At 47.7% G+C, this 19,425-nt stretch overlaps 2 protein-coding genes across 2 annotated transcripts; both read right to left on the bottom strand.

The window, feature by feature from the left end:
• Positions 1-7,370: 7,370 nt before the first annotated feature.
• On the bottom strand, positions 7,371-10,579 carry LOC119343065 (cytochrome P450 734A1-like). The gene is made up of 4 exons (XM_037614260.1): positions 10,003-10,579; positions 8,666-8,910; positions 8,125-8,482; positions 7,371-8,019 (listed from the first exon to the last, which is right to left on the bottom strand). The coding sequence occupies exons 1-4, from the start codon at positions 10,510-10,512 to the stop codon at positions 7,603-7,605; spliced, it is 1,530 nt and encodes a 509-aa protein (XP_037470157.1). The 5' UTR covers positions 10,513-10,579; the 3' UTR covers positions 7,371-7,602.
• Positions 10,580-11,589: 1,010 nt separating this feature from the next.
• LOC119343053 (cytochrome P450 734A1-like) lies at positions 11,590-14,392 on the bottom strand. Its single transcript, XM_037614253.1, has 4 exons — positions 13,779-14,392; positions 12,918-13,162; positions 12,379-12,736; positions 11,590-12,264 (listed from the first exon to the last, which is right to left on the bottom strand). The coding sequence occupies exons 1-4, from the start codon at positions 14,280-14,282 to the stop codon at positions 11,848-11,850; spliced, it is 1,524 nt and encodes a 507-aa protein (XP_037470150.1). The 5' UTR covers positions 14,283-14,392; the 3' UTR covers positions 11,590-11,847.
• Between the last annotated feature and the right edge of the window lie 5,033 nt (positions 14,393-19,425).

Raw genomic sequence — 19,425 nt, 5'->3', positions numbered from 1 at the left:
TGAAGATACCCCGAACAAACCCCTCAAAGGATTGTTTTCCATAGTAGCAAGTTACAATAATTTTTAGCACGTAGTAATAATGTTTCCTTACCAATTTCCACTTACCAAGAGCGCTTCACTCCCCAGAAACGGCGCAAGAAAATAGCCTTGATGACCCACAAGTATATGGGGTCAATTATAGCCTTTTCGATAAGTAAGAGTGTCAAACCCAACGAGGAGCAGAAGGAAATGACAAGTGGTTTTCAGCAAGGTAATGTCTGCAAGTGCTAAAATTGTAAGTAGCAGAGTAGTTTGATAGCAAGATAATTTGTAGCGAGCAAGTAACGATAGTAGTAACAAAAGTGCAGCAAGGTATCCCAATCCTTTTGAGGCAAAGGACAGGCCAAAACGGTCTCTTATGATAAGAAAAATGTTCTTGAGGGTATATGGGAATTTCATCTAGTCACTTTCATCATGTTGGCTTAATTCGTGTTCGCTACTTTGATAATTTGGTATGTGGGTGGACCGGTGCTTAGGTGTTTTATTACTTGAACAAACCTCGTACTTATGATTAACCCTCTCGCAAGCATCCGCAACTACAAGAAAAGTATTAAGAATAAATTATAACCATAGCATTAAACTTTTGGATCCAATCGGTCCCTTACGGAATAGCGCATAAACTGGGGTTTAAGCTTCTGTCACTCTCGCAACCCACCATCTAATAACTACTCCACAATGCATTCCCTTAGGCCAAAATATGGTGAAGTGTCATGTAGTCGACGTTCACATGACACCACTAAGAGAATGACAACATACATATCATCAAAATATCGAACACATATCAAGTTCACATGATTACTTGCAACATGATTTCTCCCGTGACCTCAAGAACGAAAGTAACTACTCACATATTATAACAATGCTCAATATCAGAGGGGTATTAAATAGCATAATGGATCTGAACATATAATCTTCCACCAAATAAACCATATAGTAATCAACTACAAGATGTAATCAACACTACTAGTCACCCACAAGCACCAATCTATAGTTTCGGTACAAAGATTGAACACAAGAGATGAACTAGGGTTTCAGAGGAGTTGGTGTTGTTGAAGATGTTGATGAAGATAGACCTCCCCAAGATGGGAGAGTTGTTGGTGATGATGGTGATGATGATTTCCCCCTCCGGAAGGGAAGTTCCCCCGGTGGAATCGCTCCGCCGGAGGGCAAAAGTGCTCCTGCCCAAGTTCCGCCTCGAGGCGGCGGTGCTTCATCCCGAAAGTCCTATCCTTAATTATTTTAGGTTAAAATGACTTATATACCAGAAGAGGGGCGCCAGAGGTGGGCCGAGGTGGGCAGCACCCACCAGGGCGCTCCTGGGCCTCCTGGCGTGCCCAGGTGGGTTGTGCCCACCTGGTGGGCCCCCTCTGGTACTTATTTGCTCCAATAATTCTTAGATATTCCATCAAAACTTCAGGAAGTTTCTGCTCATTTGGAGTTGTGCAGAATAGGTAGCTTGACGTACCTTTTTCAGGTCGAGATTTCCAGCTGCCATAATTCTCCCCCTTTGTGCATACCTTACATATTATGAGAGAAAAGGCATTAGAATTACTCCAAAAAGCATTATTATACAATAAAACAACATAAATAACAGTAGGAAAACATGATGCGAAATGGACGTATCACTGGACAGCGGTGTAGAATATTCTGAGGTACCTGAAAAGGACTAAGGAATGTTTCTCGTTTATGGAGGTGATCAAGAGCTTGTCGTAAAGGGTTACGTCGATGCAAGCTTTGACACTGATCCGGATGACTCTAAGTCTCAAACCGGATACGTATATATTCTAAATGGGGGAGCGGTGAGCTGGTGCAGTTCCAAGCAAAGCGTGGTAGCTAATTCTACATGTGAAGCGGAGTACATAGCTGCCTCGAAGGCCGCAAAGGAAGGTGTCTGGATGAAGCAGTTCATGACAGATCTTGGAGTTGTTCCTAGTGCACTGGACCCGATGACTCTGTTCTGTGACAACACAGGTGCCATTGCTCTAGCCAAGGAACCAAGGTTTCACAAGAGGACTAGACACATAAAGCGATGCTTCAATTCCATCTGTGATTACATAAAGGAGGAACACATAAACATTTGCAAAGTGCATTCAGACCTGAATGTTGCAAATCCATTGACTAAACCTCTTCCACGGGCAAAGCACGATCAACACCAGAACTCTATGGGTGTTAGATTCATTACCATGTAATGCTAGATTATTGACTCTAGTGCAAGTGGGAGACTACTGGAAATATGCCCTAGAGGCAATAATAAAGTGGTTACTATTATATTTCCTTGTTCATGATAATCGTTTATTATCCATGCTATAATTGTATTGACCGAAAACTCAAATACATGTGTGGATACATAGACAACATGTCCCTAGTAAGCCTCTATCAGACTAGCTCATTGATCAAAGGTGGCTATGGTTTCCTAGCCATGGACATGAGTTGTTATTTGATAACGGGATCACATCATTAGGAGAATGATGTGATGGACAAGACCCAAACTACGAACGTGGCATATGATCGTATCAAGTTTATTGGTATCATTTTTCTGCATGTTAAGTATATGTTCCTATGATCATGAGATCATGCAACTCACTGACACCGGAGGAGTGCCTTGTGTGTACCAAATGTCGCAATGTAATTGGGTGACTATAAAGGTGCTCTACAAGTATCTCCGAGGGTGTCTATTGAGTTGGCATGGATCAAGACTGGGATTTTTCACTCCGTATGGCGGAGAGGTATCTCAGGGCCCAGTCGGTAATACAACATCACAATAAGCTTGCAAGCAATGTGACCAATGAGTTAGTCACGGGATCTTGTATTACGGAACAAGTAAAGAGACTTGCCGATAACGAGATTGAACTAGGTATGGAGATACCGACGATCGAATCTCGGACAAGTAACATACCGATAGATAAAGGGAATTGCATACGGGATTAGCTGAATCTTGACATAAAGGTTCGACCGATAAGATCTTCATAGAATATGTAGGAACCAATATGGGCATCCTGATCCCGCTATTGGTTATTGACCGTAGAGGTGTCTCGGTCATGTCTGCATAGTTCTCGAACCCGTAGGATCTACACACTTAATGTTTGGTGACGGTATAAGTATAGTTGAGTCATTATAGTGGTTACTGAAGGTTGTTCGGAGTCCCGGATGAGATCCCGGACGTGACGAGGAACTCCAGAATGTTCCCGAGGTGAATATCGATATATTGGACGAAGGGTATTGGAGTTCGGAACTGTTCCGGAGGTACCGGGTGATGACCAACATCACCGAAAGGGGTTTCAGGGGGGCCCGGCAAGTGTTGGGGGGCCCATGGGCCAAGGGGAGGGGGCAAACCAGCCCACTAAGGGGCTGAGCGCCCCCCTCACCCCATCTCACGAGGGTTGGGGGCGCCCCCTTAGGGCTTCCCACCTCCCGGCTTGGGGGGCAAGTCACCCTAGGGGAGATCCCATCTGCCCTGCCCCCCCCCCCCAGGGGAAACCCTAGGGGCACCACCCCCTCCCCCTTCCCCTATATATAGAGAGGCAGAGAGAGGTCGGCCGCACCCCAAGAGCACATCTCCACGCCACGGCGCTGCCTCTCCTCTCCCTCGCATCCCTCTTCCTCTCCGTAGTGCTTAGTGAAGCTCTGTTGAGATTCTTCCACCACCACCGCCACCACGCCTTCGTGCTGCCAGAGGACTCGAGCTACTATTTCACCATCGCTCGCTGGTTCGAGGAGGTGAAGGCATCATCAAGCCGTTCTGTGTGTTGAACACGGAGGTGCCATCCGTTCGGCACTTGGGTCAGAGTTCGCGGGACGGATCGTGATTAGATCGCAAAGACGTTCGACTATATTAACCGCGTTTCTTGACGCTTTCGCTTAGCGATCTACAAGGGTATGTAGATGCAATCTCTCCTCTCATAGATGTTCATCTCCTAGATTGATCTTGGAGAGCATAGGAAATTTTTTGTTTCCCATGCAGATAGTTCATCGGCGACGCGTAGGAGGTGCAGTCGGCGTTGTTCTCCTTCACGATCACCCGGAGCTGTGACTTGGCGGCGGCCACTTCCTGGCGGGCAGTGGCTTGAGCGCGGACGGCAAAGTAGATGGCACACTACTCCATGATGAAGTTGGGGTTCACGTGGCCATGGCTGCCACGACCTCCTCGCCCACGCACTCGCCGTAGACCTGGCCCTCCGCCGGCCATTGCTGCTCTAGGAGGAATAGATTGTACCACTGTTCCTCATGCGCCTACTGGAACGCCGACAAAGGCGTCGGCGCAAGCTACACCTTCGTCATGGCGGTGTTGTACTGCGTCTGCGCCTGCTCCATGGTGAAGTTGGCGTGCACATGAGGCGCGGGAGCCGGGGCGGTGTCATCAGAGCATGTCTCCATCGTGGTCTCATCCTCGTCGTCGGAGACCTCGGGCGAGCTGGCCCGCAAGGCGGCCTCGATCCGCCTGGCATGGTGGCTCTGCCAAGTGGCGGCAAGAGCGGCAAGGGCGGCCATGGCGTCCTTCATCTCCGTGGAAAGGCTCTCCCATAGAGTTTAGCCGCCTGCAGTCATGGTGGATGTAATGCAAGGGAGGAGGATCGGAAGCGGCTTGTGTTGTGGTGTGGAGTTAACCGGGTGTGTCCGCCATTAAATAGCGGATTCCGGTGAGGCGAGGCGTCCGGGTGCGTCAATGCACGATGTTGGGGTGGGTTTCTCGGCTGGTGAGCCTGCTTAATGGTGGCATATGGACGAACGGCGCATTGTATGGATGTGGTAGATATCCGTCATGTCCCGTCCAGTCACGTGTCTCCAGCATTGAACAGGCACAGACACCAAAGACGGGTCGCGGGCGACGCCCTCGGCCGGCGCGTCGCTTCAATGGCGGAGACAGTGAGAGGTTGCATCGCCCTGAGCCGCCTTCAATATGGAGCGGCGCGCTCTATAGCGGTATGACTGTAGGCAGCTGGCGTCGGGCAGGAACGCGCGCGGGATGGAGGAGGGGTTTGGGTGGGTCGGGGCAGTCAGAAGCAGGCATGGGATCGGTCGAGACTCCTGCAAAGCCCCCCACGTTTTTTCCGGTTTGTATCTGAAAACGCATCCGGACCGTGCCGCGGACCGGTACAGACCTGTGATAGCTGGGTTCCGCGGTCCAGACGGATGCGGAAGGGAGATGCCCTTAGGTAGGTTGCTAGTACCATTTAGTATGATTTACAAGCAAAATCGCCAATTTAATGTTTCAATTCAAACTCAGAAACACCTCATCACCTTGACCCTTTCCATGTTGAAGGGAGTGAATTGTAAAAAACCACCACATTTCAAGTTTTGTTTTGGAATTGCCACCACATTCCTTGGGCGCCCCAAAAATCTACCGGTTTTCTTGCTAATTTTCTCAATAAACACTAATTATCAATTTGGAGCGAATTAATCCAATTCTGACATACTGGGCCCAATGATAAGTGCCATGTGGCAGTTCAAGTCAACACAAATGGTGTTGACCGTTAAGTTGGACATTGGACCCACCTGTCAGCACACTTGTCTCTCTCAAACCTTCTTCTTCTTCTCTTTGGGACATTCAGTCGAACAGCTTGGATGCGAGGGAGGTTGCAGAGAGGTGGCTCTTGGCCCACACGCCGCGCTGCCTGTACCAGCTCGCTGGCCTGCACACACAAGTAGTAGTGGCAAGCAGCAAGTAGCAACGACAATCAATAGCAGCACGCATCAAGCTAGCATCCATGAAGTAGCACGCTGCACGCGCGCATGAGCAGTACATCCATGGCGAGCTCGGTTCGCGCCGCCGGTCGGACAACGATGTGGGACACGACGTGTCTAGAGAAGAGAGGGTGTGAGCCGCCCGTGTCAGGGTCCCATCGACGACTCCCTCTCCTCCTCTCCTTCTCTCACCGGAGTGCCTCCTCCTCAGCCTCTTCCGCATTGGCCGCCTCCCTGCGAGCAGAGCGCCGCCGAGCCCTCTACCCTTCTCCCGCTCCACTCACCCTCCTCGGCTCCTCCTCCATCCCACCTCCTACGTCCGCTCGCCCAACCATGGCAGCCTCTTCTTGCACTGGCGCCATGGTCACAGCTCAGCGGCAGCGCGCGCCGCGCGACTCAGGGTCCCGCCAGGGCCGACTCACGCCACCGCGTCGTCAAGTCGTTGTGTGGGCCTTCTCTAGCCAGGGAAGACCGCACCACCGGTCTCCTCACCTCTGCTACTAGCATCGACACCGTCACCTCCGAGCCCTCTCGTCCATCTCCGTCCTTGCACGCGAGGTGTTCGTTGGAACGCCCCTAACGAGGAGAATACGGTCTGAGAGAGATGGTGCTGACAGGTGGGCCCTCCATTCAACTTAACGGTAGACAAACGGTTTTGACCATTTACTGCCACGTGGCACTGATCAGTGGGCCCGGTATGTCAGAAATTGGATTAATTCGCTCCAAATCAACCATTAGTGTTTATTGAGAAAATTAGCAAGAAAACCGATAGATTTTTGGGGCGCCCAAGGAATGTGGTGGCAATTTCAAAACAAAACTTGAAATGTGGTGGTATTTTGCAATTCACTCTGTTGAAGGCGGGCGAGATCACACGGCGGTGGTGCGCCCACTTCTCCCCGGTGAGCCCCACCAGCCCCTCGCCGATGAGCTGCCGAGCGAGCGGGTTTCTGCTGCCGCCGTTGCCGGCCTTATCGAGGGTCCCCGTGGAGTCGTTTAGCGCGGCCTTGGCGACTTCCGGGGTGGAGAACACCAGCCGCGGCCGGGGCCCTGACCAGAACACGAACGGCCGGCCGTACCGCGCCGCCCACCCGCGGTAGTGCGGCGTGGCGCGGCCGACGATGGCGTGGTGGAAGGAGGCGAGCGGCTTGGACTGGGCGGCGGCGAGGAGGGCGCCGTAGTCGGCCCCGTTTCCGGTGATCAGGCTGCGCGGAGACCCCCGGATGCCCTGCCGGCGCAGGCGGCGCGGGACCCACACGAGGGCGCGGAGCACGTACGCGAGCGCGGCGAGTAGCACGGCTAGGAGGAGGGCTGCGAGGGCGCCCATTGTTTTACTGCTTGGCGACTCCTGGAAGTTTGGAATGAGTAGAATGGGGTTTGGCTCCGAGCCCCTGATGGAGAAGTAGAACCAATGTTGACTCCGTCGGAGCCATCGCCGGCCATTGTTCCGGCTCGTTTTATTCGCGGAGCTCTCTTCTGAATACTTCTTTAGTGCAGAGGACTGACGGCCGGAGCCACTCCCCGATGTGGCGCTGTGGCTGTCTGGAAGCATATGGACTTGTATTGGTAAACTGATCATCTTCAGAACTGCTCCTGCTCCTTCAGAACTGGGATTGCTCGTACTTCTTTTCATTACTGGAGAGACGATTAGGTGTAACAACTTCACCATAATTTAACCGATTTATTTAGGTTGGAGTACAAAGCTAGGTGATGCAAAAGATGCAGAGGAATATGACTGACTTACTGTAAGCATATACTCTCTATACACATTTTCAGGACAAACTTCGGACAAGATTACGACAGATACAGGAGACACGGAGACATCACATTCACATATACCTTGCTGTCACTACTCCCAATCCCATATACAGCACCACACAAGGCTCAGATCTTGTGGACAAGAAGTTGAGCACCATACTGGGGTTGGAGGGTCATCACCTTCATCGGCGCATGAACATAGGACGGCGAGACATCAAACGCAAACCGCTGGAGGACCATTGCAAGCGCCAGCTTTGCCTCAACCATCGCGAGATTCTGCCCAACACAGATAGCAGGGCCAATACCAAAGGGGAAGTACTCGCCGAGGTGATAGCTCTTGCCATCTGCAAACCTCGATGGATCGAACTCCTCTGCATTAGCTCCCCATATGTCGACATCATGGTGAATCTCAATAATAGGCAGATTGAGCTGCGTGCCTGCAGGGATGTCGAGTTTGCCCAGCTTCACATCCCTAGTGACTGTCCTGTTGATGAACAGAGCTGGAGGATACAGCCTGAGGGTCTCCTTCAACACCATATTTACCTGATACATGCCAACATCACCAGAGTGTTACTTGCTATGTTCCGATTAGGAGATATCATCAAGAATATAAAAGACTGTAGTATACATTTGAGTAAATGGGCTCACAATTTTGAGACTGCTCAGGTTTTCCGCGTTTGGGTGCTTGTGCTTGCCACACACTTGATAGACTTCGCTGCGGGCTTTGTCTTGCCATTCTTTATGCAATGCCAGCAGAAGTGTTGCCCATGTCAACAAATTTGCAGTTGTTTCTTTACCAGCAAAGTAAAATGTCTTGCACTCATCAATGATCTCTTCGATTCCCATTTTGAACTCATTATCAGTTTTGCTGGCTGATAGCATCAAGCCAAGCAAATTTTTGGAGTCCTCACACTTCCTTCCATTGGTCTCAATCAATTTCCGCAGAGAACTTCGGATTTCCTGGTTTAGGCTATGCCTTCTTTGGTTCTTCTTTGTCGGTAAAAACCTAAGAAATAAAGAGGTCATATTGTTTTCCCCTCAACTGCAAAGTTTGATTAAAGAGCATGAATGGCCACAGAGAGAAGCAGACTTTTTTATATTTTAAAAGTGAAGGAATAACTACGAGAATGAGAAACTAATTGTCATAGAGGAAATCGTGACCCAAATCGAGTCTATGAGTTGATCTCACCTGAATCCAGGAAAGTAGAAGGTTCTCATTGCAAGGAGGGCTAGATTTATCTGTTCTTCTTGCAGTTGAAAAACTCGCTTTCCTTCCTCGTAGCTACTTCCAAATGCCACGCGAGAAATAACATCAGAACTCAAAGTTTGGAATTCTTTATTTGCATCAATCTCAAACTCAGTGTGGGTTCCTCCTTGGACTTCCCATTTATCCAGCATGGATGAGGCGATTGCTGACATTTCTGGTATCCAGCCCTACAAAGAATCCAGAATAAGTTTAGTGGTAAATGATATTTTACTAACGGCGTTATCTAGAACACACCTGTTGATCACATCAATAACATGTTACTATGAACAAGTCCAAAAGAAATAAAGGACCAAGGAGGACACCATAGATCATGAACTACTCCAGTAGCTTCTGCCAGCGACAATTTGTGCATGAAATAACTACTAATGTAAATGGTTTAATTTCAGTTACAAAGTTACCGATCAATATATTTTTTTGCGGGTAAAAAAAAAGTTACCGATCAATATACAACCATTTACATATATGTAAACCAATTCAGATAAATTCCATTCCAAATATTAGACACATCGATGGAAGTCAAATCAAAGTTAGCAGAAAGAATGTCAATTTTCATAAAGGAATTGTGGCCTCTTCACTGATAACACCAAATTCATACCATAAAAAAGGTCAATAATTCTGTAAAGGGTTAAATGATACCCTGATTTCACTGAAAATGAATTTGGAAAATTATCACAGCTGGTAAAAAAGGGCTCTGGGCAGAGGTTTGGCTCTTTTCATTGGCCCTACAAGAAGAGTTCCCATTTGTGGAAAAGCATTCAGAAGATCAAGCTTGTCTTGCTGAGCGTCAGCGTTCAACATGAAATTTCAGCTTAGCATGCATGTTGCTTCGCAAGGATCTGCTGTTTATCAATTGTTCTATGGTCTATCGACTTGTATTGCTAAAACTGATGTAGTTCATCCTTTTTTTCCTATTCGTTTTAGTTGTCTTGTAAACGTTGCTACCTTGGCCGTTTGGGGATTTAATGATTTATAAAGCCGGACGCAGCCTGCCTTCCGTCTATTCAAGATTTCACTGGATAAGTGATGGCACAACTAACTATTATCACAGCAACCAAGATTAAGTGCTGAAATCGCTAGTCAGCTTGCTACTCCCTCCATCCGGAAATACTTGTCATTTTATCCATTTCTAGGAAATACTTGTCATTTTATCCATTTCTAGGACAAGTATTTCCGGATGGAGGGGGTACCATTTAGTATGACTTAGAAGCGAAATCGCCAATTTTTATGCTTCAATTCGAATTCAGAGAACGCCTCCTCACCTTCACCCTCTCCATGTTGAAGGCGGGCGAGATCACACGGCGGTGGTGCGCCCACTTCTCCCCGGTGAGCCCCACCAGTCCCTCGCCGATGAGCTGCCGAGCGAGCGGGTTGCTGCCGCCGCCGTTGCCAGCCTTATCGAAGGTCCCCGTGGAGTCGTTCAGCGCGGCCTTGGCGACTTCCGGGCTGGAGAACACCAGCCACGACCGGGGCCCGAACCAGAACACAAACGGCCGGCCGTACCGCGCGGGCCACTCGCGGTAGTGCGGCGCGACGCGGCCGACGATGGCGTGGTGGAAGGAGGCAAGCGGCTTGGACTGGGCGGCGGCGAGAAGGGCGCCGTAGTCGGCCCCGTTTCCGGAGATGAGGCTGCGCGGAGGGCCCCGGATGCCCTGCCGGCGCAGGCGGCGCTCCAGTCGGTACGGGATCCACACGAGGCTGCGGAGCACGCGAAGCACGTACGCGAGCGCCGCGAGTAGCACGGCTAGGAGGATGGCGGCAGGGCTGCCCATTGTTTGCTGCTTGGCGATTCCTGCAATGGGGTTTGGCTCCGAGCCTCTGACAGAGAAGAAGGTTGACTCCGAGCCTCCGACGAAGCCGGCCACTGTTTCTGCTCGTTTTATATATTTATCCTATAGTGCTAAAAATCTGACAGACAAATTTTAAGCATGATAAATCAAACGTTTTTTATGAAAAATATAATTGGCTTGTGGATGAAAATTTTAATTTATAAGCATGGTAACTTGCTGGCAAAATAAATGAACTGAGATGGATTTACCATGCTCGCCAACCAAACATTCATCCTTTGTAAACATAAATTACCATAAAAAATGTTTGATTTGCTAACTGTTGGATTATAGATGGCTTTGGCTCATATAAGACAATAATTATTGGTTAATCTCTAAGATCCATTTAGGTGTATGACAAATGGTGGGAAGTTTAGTACCATACTGCTATTAGAGCGAGAGTGAGACCCATTTTATAAGAGCTGCTCTTCACATGCTATTGGAGCTAGGAGAGAGGAGCTGTACACACGCGCTCCTCCTCCTCCGCCGACCGCCTCGCCCCGATGCGGGCGGATGGTAATGGGCCGAGCCTTATGTTTGCCACTCCCTTCTGCATAACCCTAGCCGTCATCTACTATTCCTCTCTCTGTGCTGCTTCCGGTGATCCCTGGTAGGAAGAGAGAGTAGTAGGTGACTACTGCTGCTTCCGCCGCCGCATTGGTCTGGCCAACTGTTGCATACTATGATTGTCATGTTTACTGTTTACTCATGGATTGGATTAATCGATAAAGTGCTAATATTTTCAACACCAAAGTCAGATTTGCAATGATGTCCTTTATTTATTTGCGAAATTTCCTTCTGAGTCCTGAGTACATTTTTCCAGAGCGGAGGGCTGTTGCACAAATCTAGAAGCACACGAGAAGCATTGTTCTATGGACTTGTATTGCTAATCTGGTCATCTTCAGAATTGCTATTGTCCTGCTCATGTTTCCTCACCTCTTGTAAAAACTGGTATGACTCGTAGAGTACTTCTTTTCGACAACTGGACGGACCATTATGTGTAACAACTTAATCAATTTTTGAATCGACGAACAACTTGAACTGATTTAGGAAGAAAACAAGGTGATACAAAAAATGTAGAGGAATATGATGATTTACTGTCGCAAAGCATATACACTTTCTATACACACTTTCTGACTTTCAGGACAAACTTCAGACAAGTTGGCAACCTCCTCTTACAAGTTGCTCAAAATCCACAGGGATACAGGAGACCGGAGATGGAACATTCACATATACCTTGCTGTCACACCTCCCGATTCCAGATACAGCGCCACGGAAGACTTAGATCTTGTGGACAAGAACTTGAGCACCGTACTCGGGTTGGAGAGTCATTGCCATCATCGGCGCATGAACATAGGACGGCGAGACATCAAACGCAAAGCGCTGGAGGACCATTGCAAGCGCCAGCTTTGCCTCAACCATCGTCAGATTCTGGCCAACACAGATGGCAGGGCCAATCCCAAAGGGGAAGTACGCGCCGAGGTGATAGCTCTTGCCATCTGCAAACCTCGATGGATCAAACTCCTCCGCATTAGCTCCCCATATGTCGACATCATGGTGCATCTCAATAATAGGCATATTGAGCTGTGTGCCCGCAGGGATGTCAAGTTTGCCTAGCTTCACATCCCTAGTGACTGTCCTGTTGACGAACAGAGCTGGAGGGTACAGCCTGAGGGTTTCCTTCAACACCATATTTACCTGGTATCATGCCAACATCACCAAAGTGTTACTCGCTATGTCCTGATAAGGAGATATCAACAATCAACAACAATATAAAAAGCTCTACTATTTGTTCAAATTAATAGGGCTCACAATTTTGAGACTGCTCAAGGTTTCCGCATTTGGGTGCTTGTTCTTGCCACACACTTGCAGGACTTCGTCTCGGGCCTTGTGTTGCCATTCTTTATACAATGCCAGCAGAAGTGTTGCCCATGTCAATAAATTTGCAGTTGTTTCTTTACCGGCAAAGTAAAATGTTTTGCACTCATCAATGATCTCTTCGATTCCCATTTTAAACTCCTTGTCAGTTTTGCTGGCTGATAGCATCAAGCCAAGCAAATTTTTGGAATCTTCACACTTCTTTCGATTGATCTCAATCAATCTGCGCAAAGAATTTCGGATTTCCTTGTTTAGGCTATGCCTTCTTTGGTTCTTCTTTGTCGGCACAAACCTAAGAGCGAAAAAGGTCACAATCTTTTTCCCTCAACTGTAGCATTTGATTGAAGAGCAAGAGTAACAACAGAGTGGGGCAAACATTTTTTCCAATGTAAAAATGAAGAAACATGTAGTAGGAACTATATGTTTACTTATGGAGAATAAATGGTGACCCAAAGTGTATGAGTCAATCTCACCTGAATCCAGGAAAGTAGAAGGTTCTCATTGCAAGGAGGGCAAGTTGTACCTGTTCTTCTTGTAATTGAAAAATTCGCTTTCCTTCCTCATAGCTACTTCCAAATGCTATACAAGAAATGACATCCGCACTCAAAGTGTGGAATTCTTTATTTACATCAATCTCAAACTCAGCGCGGGTTTCTCCTTGAACTTCCCATTTATCCAGCATGGATGAGGTGATAGCTGATATTTCTGGAATCCAACCCTACGAAAAATCCAGAAATGAATTTAGTGGTAAACGATATCTGATTTAGTGCATTATCTACATCACAATTGTTGATCACATCAACATGTTAATAGAAAGAAGAAACATGGACACCACAGCTTAGCTTCGGCCAGCTTCAAATTCTGAGTGAAATAACTAGTCATGCAGATGGTTCAATTTCAATAACAAATGTTCTCAATCAATATACAACCATTTGGTGTTTGTCAAACTATTCAGATGAGTTCATTACAAATATTCAGACACGCTGCTAGAAGTCGAAATCAAAATTAGCAGAAAGAATGTCATCTTCAGAAAGGAATTGCTTGGAATAAATGTGTACACGGCCCTCTTCAATAACAGCACCAAGTTCAAACCAATTGAAAATTTCGATAGTTTCGTAAAGAGTTAATGGGTGCCCTGGTTCGAAATTTCACTGAAACGTGATGGCACACCCTACGCCTGGAGCATAGGCAGCAACCAAGATTTAGCAAGACTTACATATATCTGAGGATCTTGTTTAGGTAGGTTGAAATCGCTAGGTAAGCTGCTACCATTTAGCATGATGTGAAGACAAATCGTCTATGTTTCAGCTCGAATTCAGGAAACGCCCCCTCACCTTGATTCTCTCCATGTTGAAGGCGGGCGATATCACACGGCGGTGGTGCGCCCACTTCTCCCCGGTGAGCGCCACCAGCCCCTCGCCGAGGAGCTGCCGAGAGAGCGGGTTGACGTTGCTCCCGGAACCCTTTCTGAAGGTCCCCGTGGAGTCGGTCAGCACGGCCTTGGCGACCTCCGGGCCGGAGACCACCAGCCGCGGCCGGGGCCCGAACCAGAACACGAACGGGCGGCCGTACTGCGCCGCCCAGTCGCGGTATTCCGGCGCGGCGCGGCCGACGAAGGCGTGGTGGAAGGAGGCCAGTGGCGCGGAATGGGCGGCGATCAGGGCGCCGTACTCGGCCGCGTTGCCGTAGAGCAAGCTGCGCGGGGGGCCCCGGATGCCCTGCCGGCGCAGGCGGCGCTCCAGGCGGTGCGGGACCCACACGAGGGAGCGGAGTAGGCGGAGCAGGTACGCGAGCGCGGCGAGTAGGGCCGCGAGGAGAAGCGCGGCGAGGGCGCCCATTGCTCACTGCTTGGAGTTTCCCGGGAGAAATTTGATAGTACCTGCCACTCTCAACACCTGACTTGCCAGATTTGCCACCGCCAGGATGGGGCTTGGCAAATTTGCCATCGACCGGATTGTCATTTCGCCTCTTTTACTGATTTTCTTTTTCCTTATCCACTTAGAGCGGATGGCCATCGCTACAGGGTGGACGGCTGCCTCAGCTTCCCATGTAGCCTAGTCCAGGACTTCTCAAATGGTCGCTTGTAGAGGAAAACAGATGCCTGCATAAGAGGTCGTCTCTTCTTTGGAGAAAGTTGACCGTGGCATTTTAGTTTTGTCTTTGGTACCCTTGATGCAACATTTTAAGTTAATAAAAATGTCTTTTATCGAAAAAGTTTTCACTTTTCCTTGTTACTCTTATTTAAATACATTATAACTGAGCATCCTTCCTGCCCTCTCAGGCTATTAGCATTTGTAGCCGTCCGATCAACACTTTTAAGCGTTTTTAGTCGTTCGATTAAGAATGAACATCACGTACGCTCGGTTCGCTCACTACAAACGAGCGCTACCGTGACGGCCGCCGCTCTGGCGACAATTTTGGGGTCCGCTGTTAAATTGGGCCTAATGGGTCTGAGCTGTCTATGTACGTGCATCCGAAGGAGCTGGACTCTCCACGCAACCCTCGTTCTGCTCGCAAGGTCGCAACCCTAGCGTGGCGGCGGACGATGGGATGATGCACGACTCCCGTGGCGACGGCGCTGGGCTCCGACGACACAAGGACCTCCTTCATGCTGACCTCTCATGCCGACCTCTCATGCCAAGGCTATGGCCCTCCCGCCATTGGTGACGCTGACCACAACATCGAGCAACGGCGTTCACCGTGAGGCATGATTTGCCGGAAGGCGGCACCAGTAGATCCAGCGTCCCGGACAACTGCCGTCCAAAGGCAGGGTGGACACACTCCCGAGCAGGTGTGCCTCTTTCTCTTTCTCCTCTGCTCTGATCTAACACCTGTCGCTGGGTTGCCTTCTCCTGTGCGCTCCTCCGTTTTTCTATTGTTCCCGTGGGGATTGGTTGGTTGGTTAGTCCCGTGGGTTCTGCAAGTGTGATTCCCTCCTTGATCGTTGGGACGGCTTGGGATTCCGTTCCTTGTTTAGACATTCGAAATATTTGTTTTCGATGAACACAAATTTTCAGCATCAGTTGTGCTGTTGACTGGCTTAAAAACCATCTGTACTTCTCTCTCTATATATATGCGTGATGAGTCGAGGCGTTTATGAAAAGTTTGAATAATTCAGCATGGCCGCCGCCGCTGCCACTATCGATGCCACGAGATCCCTCTATCGCGCGAACAACGAAGACACCTCAGGCGGCGGCAGGTACACACAGCCACGACATCCGTGTATCGCCTGGGCGACAAAGACGCCCCCGGCGGCAGGTACACATCGGACACGCACGAGGATTCGGCAGACTGCAAGAAGAAGAAGGCGATGGTGGGCGAGTCGCCGCCGCAGGCCTGGTCCAACTTCTTTCTACGCTATATTTGAACTTCTCAGCAGCGCCATTGCTGGATCCTATGTCGACCGAGCACCCGATCAGCAAGATAGGATCGCGCGTCATATGATCTCTGGGCGCGATAGAAATGCATGCAACATCGATCGCTAGCTGATGGAGTCACGGCGGGTCACCGTGTCTACAATAGCAGCAGGTGGATTTATTCACCCGACCCCTCCTATATACATGTACAGTCGCTGCGATTTAAGGTATAGACCATGCTAACCTGCCGGGGCAATCTACAAGTACCCTATATTCCTCCAATTTCTTTCTGTTGAGATGGCGCTGTAACCTTTGCACTTGAATTGTTCGATGGATTGCCGATATGCTGTGAAAAATATGATGTCAGTGTTCACCATTATCGTCAGGTACTTATCTTCCCTCCTAAATATTTAGATATTCTAACCCTGCAATCCTCACCGCTCACAATCAGACATGGCTTTCTGATGTATCTTTTCGATTTGGTCAATGTCAATCAGATTTCAGGACGTTTGTGAGGACATATATTTATGATACATCTGTAGCAAAAAGTACTCCAAATAATTCCCTCAAAAAAAAGTACTCCAAATAATTTATTACCAACACACAGCTGCAGATTGGTCAATAGAATCATTTTTTTATGTAAGAGCTGCTTGTTTTGATTGAAAAGTATACTGGGGATGCATCGAAGTATTTGTTTTTCTTTCTCTCTCTCCAGCGTTTTGATCTTCGATATATGTTATATATCGCTCTACTTCTTTCATGCATTAAAAGAAAAATGTGTCGATGGACATGTTTATAAGAAAAAAAGAACGGAAGTGGCGATCAGTAGATCTATTTTTCTTTGCTATGCAAAATGTATCTCCAATGTAACGTGAGCTTTCGCTTTTAGGATGGTTTTCCTTGGCTGGTGTACCTCTTTCTAAATTGTTGCAAATTCAATATTTTCATACTAATTCACTGGTTTCATGATTGGCTCCTCACTAAGTTATCACCGGTTCTATGTTTTTTCTCATTTATGTATATATATTGTGTTCATAACTAAAATCCCCGTTCCGTCCATTCTGTCATTATGGATGATTGAATATACAGCTTAAACTATTACTATGACCGAAGCTGCTTCCAGATTTTGACTTCTTTTCAAATTAAATGAAATATTATTTCCGTCAAGCTCTATCGTTTATTTTGTGAGCTATTTAGGCCATCCTTCCTCTGATCAAGTCAGACATTTTATTAGTTACTTATGTGTTATGGTGCAGAGGCGTTTCTCTGAGCTTGATGACCTGAAGCGATGATTGATTCAATATAGTTCAAGCGGCACATTTACAGTACATATGCAGTCTTTTACCTTTACATATGTTTTATTTTATGTGATGTCTGAACAGTGAATATTGTCTCTTCCTGCAAGGAATAATGAAATTATATCTGCATGGTGTGGTGTTGTTGCAACATTGAGGAAATATAACAGCTAGGAATAACAGTGTGCAACATATGAAATTAACCAACACTCCTATAATTCCAGCTTATAGAGGCTATGGTAGGAGCATTGAGAGGTATGTCTGCTAGCTACATCAGTTATTTAATAAACTGAGTCGGCAGAAATTTGGAGATTTGTGCTTTCTTTCTGTGGGCCATCCCTTCATCGGTCTAGCCTATTTTCACGTATTTATCCATGGCTACCAAGTTAAGAGTATTTAGACATTATTTTCTTTGTTGAGAAAATTGGTCTTGTGAATCTAAATTTGTGTGTTTGTTTGACTAATGCAGGTGCACGTGCTCAAGCATACTGTCTGGTCACCTGAGCCTAATTGAGAAGTTATTTAACCTATTCATGGATCAGGCAAAATATTCCATTCGAAAATGTATTTTGTGTGCTTTCAGTTTGTTGATTTTAACAAGCTTCGGAATACAAAACTTATGTTGGGTCAGTTATTAGCTTTTTACATCTTCACAGATAACTGATGATACGGCTCGAATTGGTTGGAGGTTATTTAGTTTAGGTGAAACAGTCCCAACTTCAACTATATGGTTCGGGAACTATATATAGTCTTGCCGATCTTTACAACATAGCGACAAAAACAGTCATGCATCATGACCGGCTCGAGCTGGTTGGAAGATTAGTTATAGTATTCTCACACTATTGTTGGGCAGCTTTTTAAATGCCTTCTATTTGACGAAGGGGATTACATGTATTCTCACAAAAAATGATCAGTTTATAGGTGTACTATTCAATATGTGCTGATGAGACAGAAACCCATTGTTGCATGTCTCCATCTCCCGCCTAAGGGAATCCTTCCCTGTAAAAGAGGTTTGACATTCCTTTGTTAGAATTATTAAACTTGTTTCATTTTAGTGAATAGATGGTAGCTCAACCTGGCTGCCGAATGACATAGAAATTATTGTTATGTCTTCTATGTTATTTGATTATTATATTTGCAGTTCAGAGTTTGTCCTTCAATTTTTTGGGAGATGGTTGTGTGTGTTTCATTCCATCATATATGTAATGAATTCCCAGTCATTCTATCGAAAAAATGAACGGGCGCGGCAACGCGCGCCTATCATGATCTAGTACACATCATGGCAAAACTAGATGCATCACTTGCAGTTTTGGAATAAGTGGGAGAGAGAAATAAAAATGTAGAGAAAAAGAGAGAGATGGGGCCAATGAGGGGGTGCATCATTGGGTGAGATTATTACACATGGTGATTTCATGACTTTATCATCATGGATTGGATGGGACTAATGCTTCTTATGGCCTCCATAGGTCATGTCCTTACAAGCTCCGGAAAGAACCATATTACCCTGGATATTACATGTAGGCTCCATTTGGAAGTCGCCCAGCTTCGCCAAATCCCGCTCGATGAGTTCAAGAAACAAGTCCAACTCCTCGGTGGTGGTTAGGGAAGATATCAAGGAAGTTACCAAATGGACCAAGGTGCACAAGAGGTCGTCATTCCTAGCTTCAGCGGCTTCTTCCTTCGCAATAACGTCAACTAGGTATATGTGAGACAAGGAAGGAGGCTAGAGAGCAGGAGATGTTGGTGCAGGCACAAGACAAGGCGGCCTCAAGAAGAGGGAGGCGATGGGGTGGCGGAAGACCAACACGCAAACACAAGAAAGTGATGCGGCGGGGTGGCGGTGGTGCGGCCGCGGCTGGTGCACCATATTGCCCCTAGATATGTACATGTAGGCTCTGTTTGAAGTTGCCTAGCTTCACCAGATCCATCTCCGCTTTATGTTCCGGATTCTCATGGGGAGCTCCATGTGTTTGGGGGGGGGGAGGGGGCAGCTCCTTGACGATTGTTGGGGAATATATAAGGGAAGTTGCCAAATGGACCAAGTTGCTTAAGGAGGTCGTTCTTCCTGGCTTCATCGACATCTTAGTTTGCGGCAACAACAATCGGAGAGAGGTGGGCAAGGGGGAAGGCTAGAGAGCAGTAGATGTTGGTGGCGGTGTGAGAAGGGGTGGCCTCAAGCAGAGAATGGTGAGGGGGTGGCGGAGGACCAGCACGTGGACACACACTACTACAGTCGCGAGCAACACTGACCCCTCATCACTGTCAGGTGTTATATACGACTTACTAGGAATGGTATACTACTCACATCACTGTCAGGTGGCTCCCTCGAG

The sequence above is a fragment of the Triticum dicoccoides genome, chromosome 1B, assembly GCF_002162155.2.
Source record: "Triticum dicoccoides isolate Atlit2015 ecotype Zavitan chromosome 1B, WEW_v2.0, whole genome shotgun sequence".
NCBI lineage: Eukaryota > Viridiplantae > Streptophyta > Magnoliopsida > Poales > Poaceae > Triticum > Triticum dicoccoides.
Note: the sequence above shows the minus strand (reverse complement) of the source record. Positions and strands in the feature narration are given on the sequence as shown.

Bases quoted from the DNA above. Each gene is read 5' to 3' on its own strand.
- LOC119343065 (XM_037614260.1), bottom strand. From the start codon at position 10,512: ATGGGCAGCCCTGCCGCCATCCTCCTAGCCGTGCTACTCGCGGCGCTC. The intron at 8,911-10,002 runs GTGAGGAGGCGT...GATTCTTTGTAG, and splicing joins TCAACATGGAGAGGGTGAAG to GGCTGGATACCAGAAATGTC. The intron at 8,020-8,124 runs GTGAGCCCATTT...GGCATGTATCAG, and splicing joins ACCTGAGCAGTCTCAAAATT to GTAAATATGGTGTTGAAGGA.
- LOC119343053 (XM_037614253.1), bottom strand. From the start codon at position 14,282: ATGGGCGCCCTCGCCGCGCTTCTCCTCGCGGCCCTACTCGCCGCGCTC. The intron at 13,163-13,778 runs GTGAGGGGGCGT...GATTTTTCGTAG, and splicing joins TCAACATGGAGAGAATCAAG to GGTTGGATTCCAGAAATATC. The intron at 12,265-12,378 runs GTGAGCCCTATT...GCATGATACCAG, and splicing joins CCTTGAGCAGTCTCAAAATT to GTAAATATGGTGTTGAAGGA.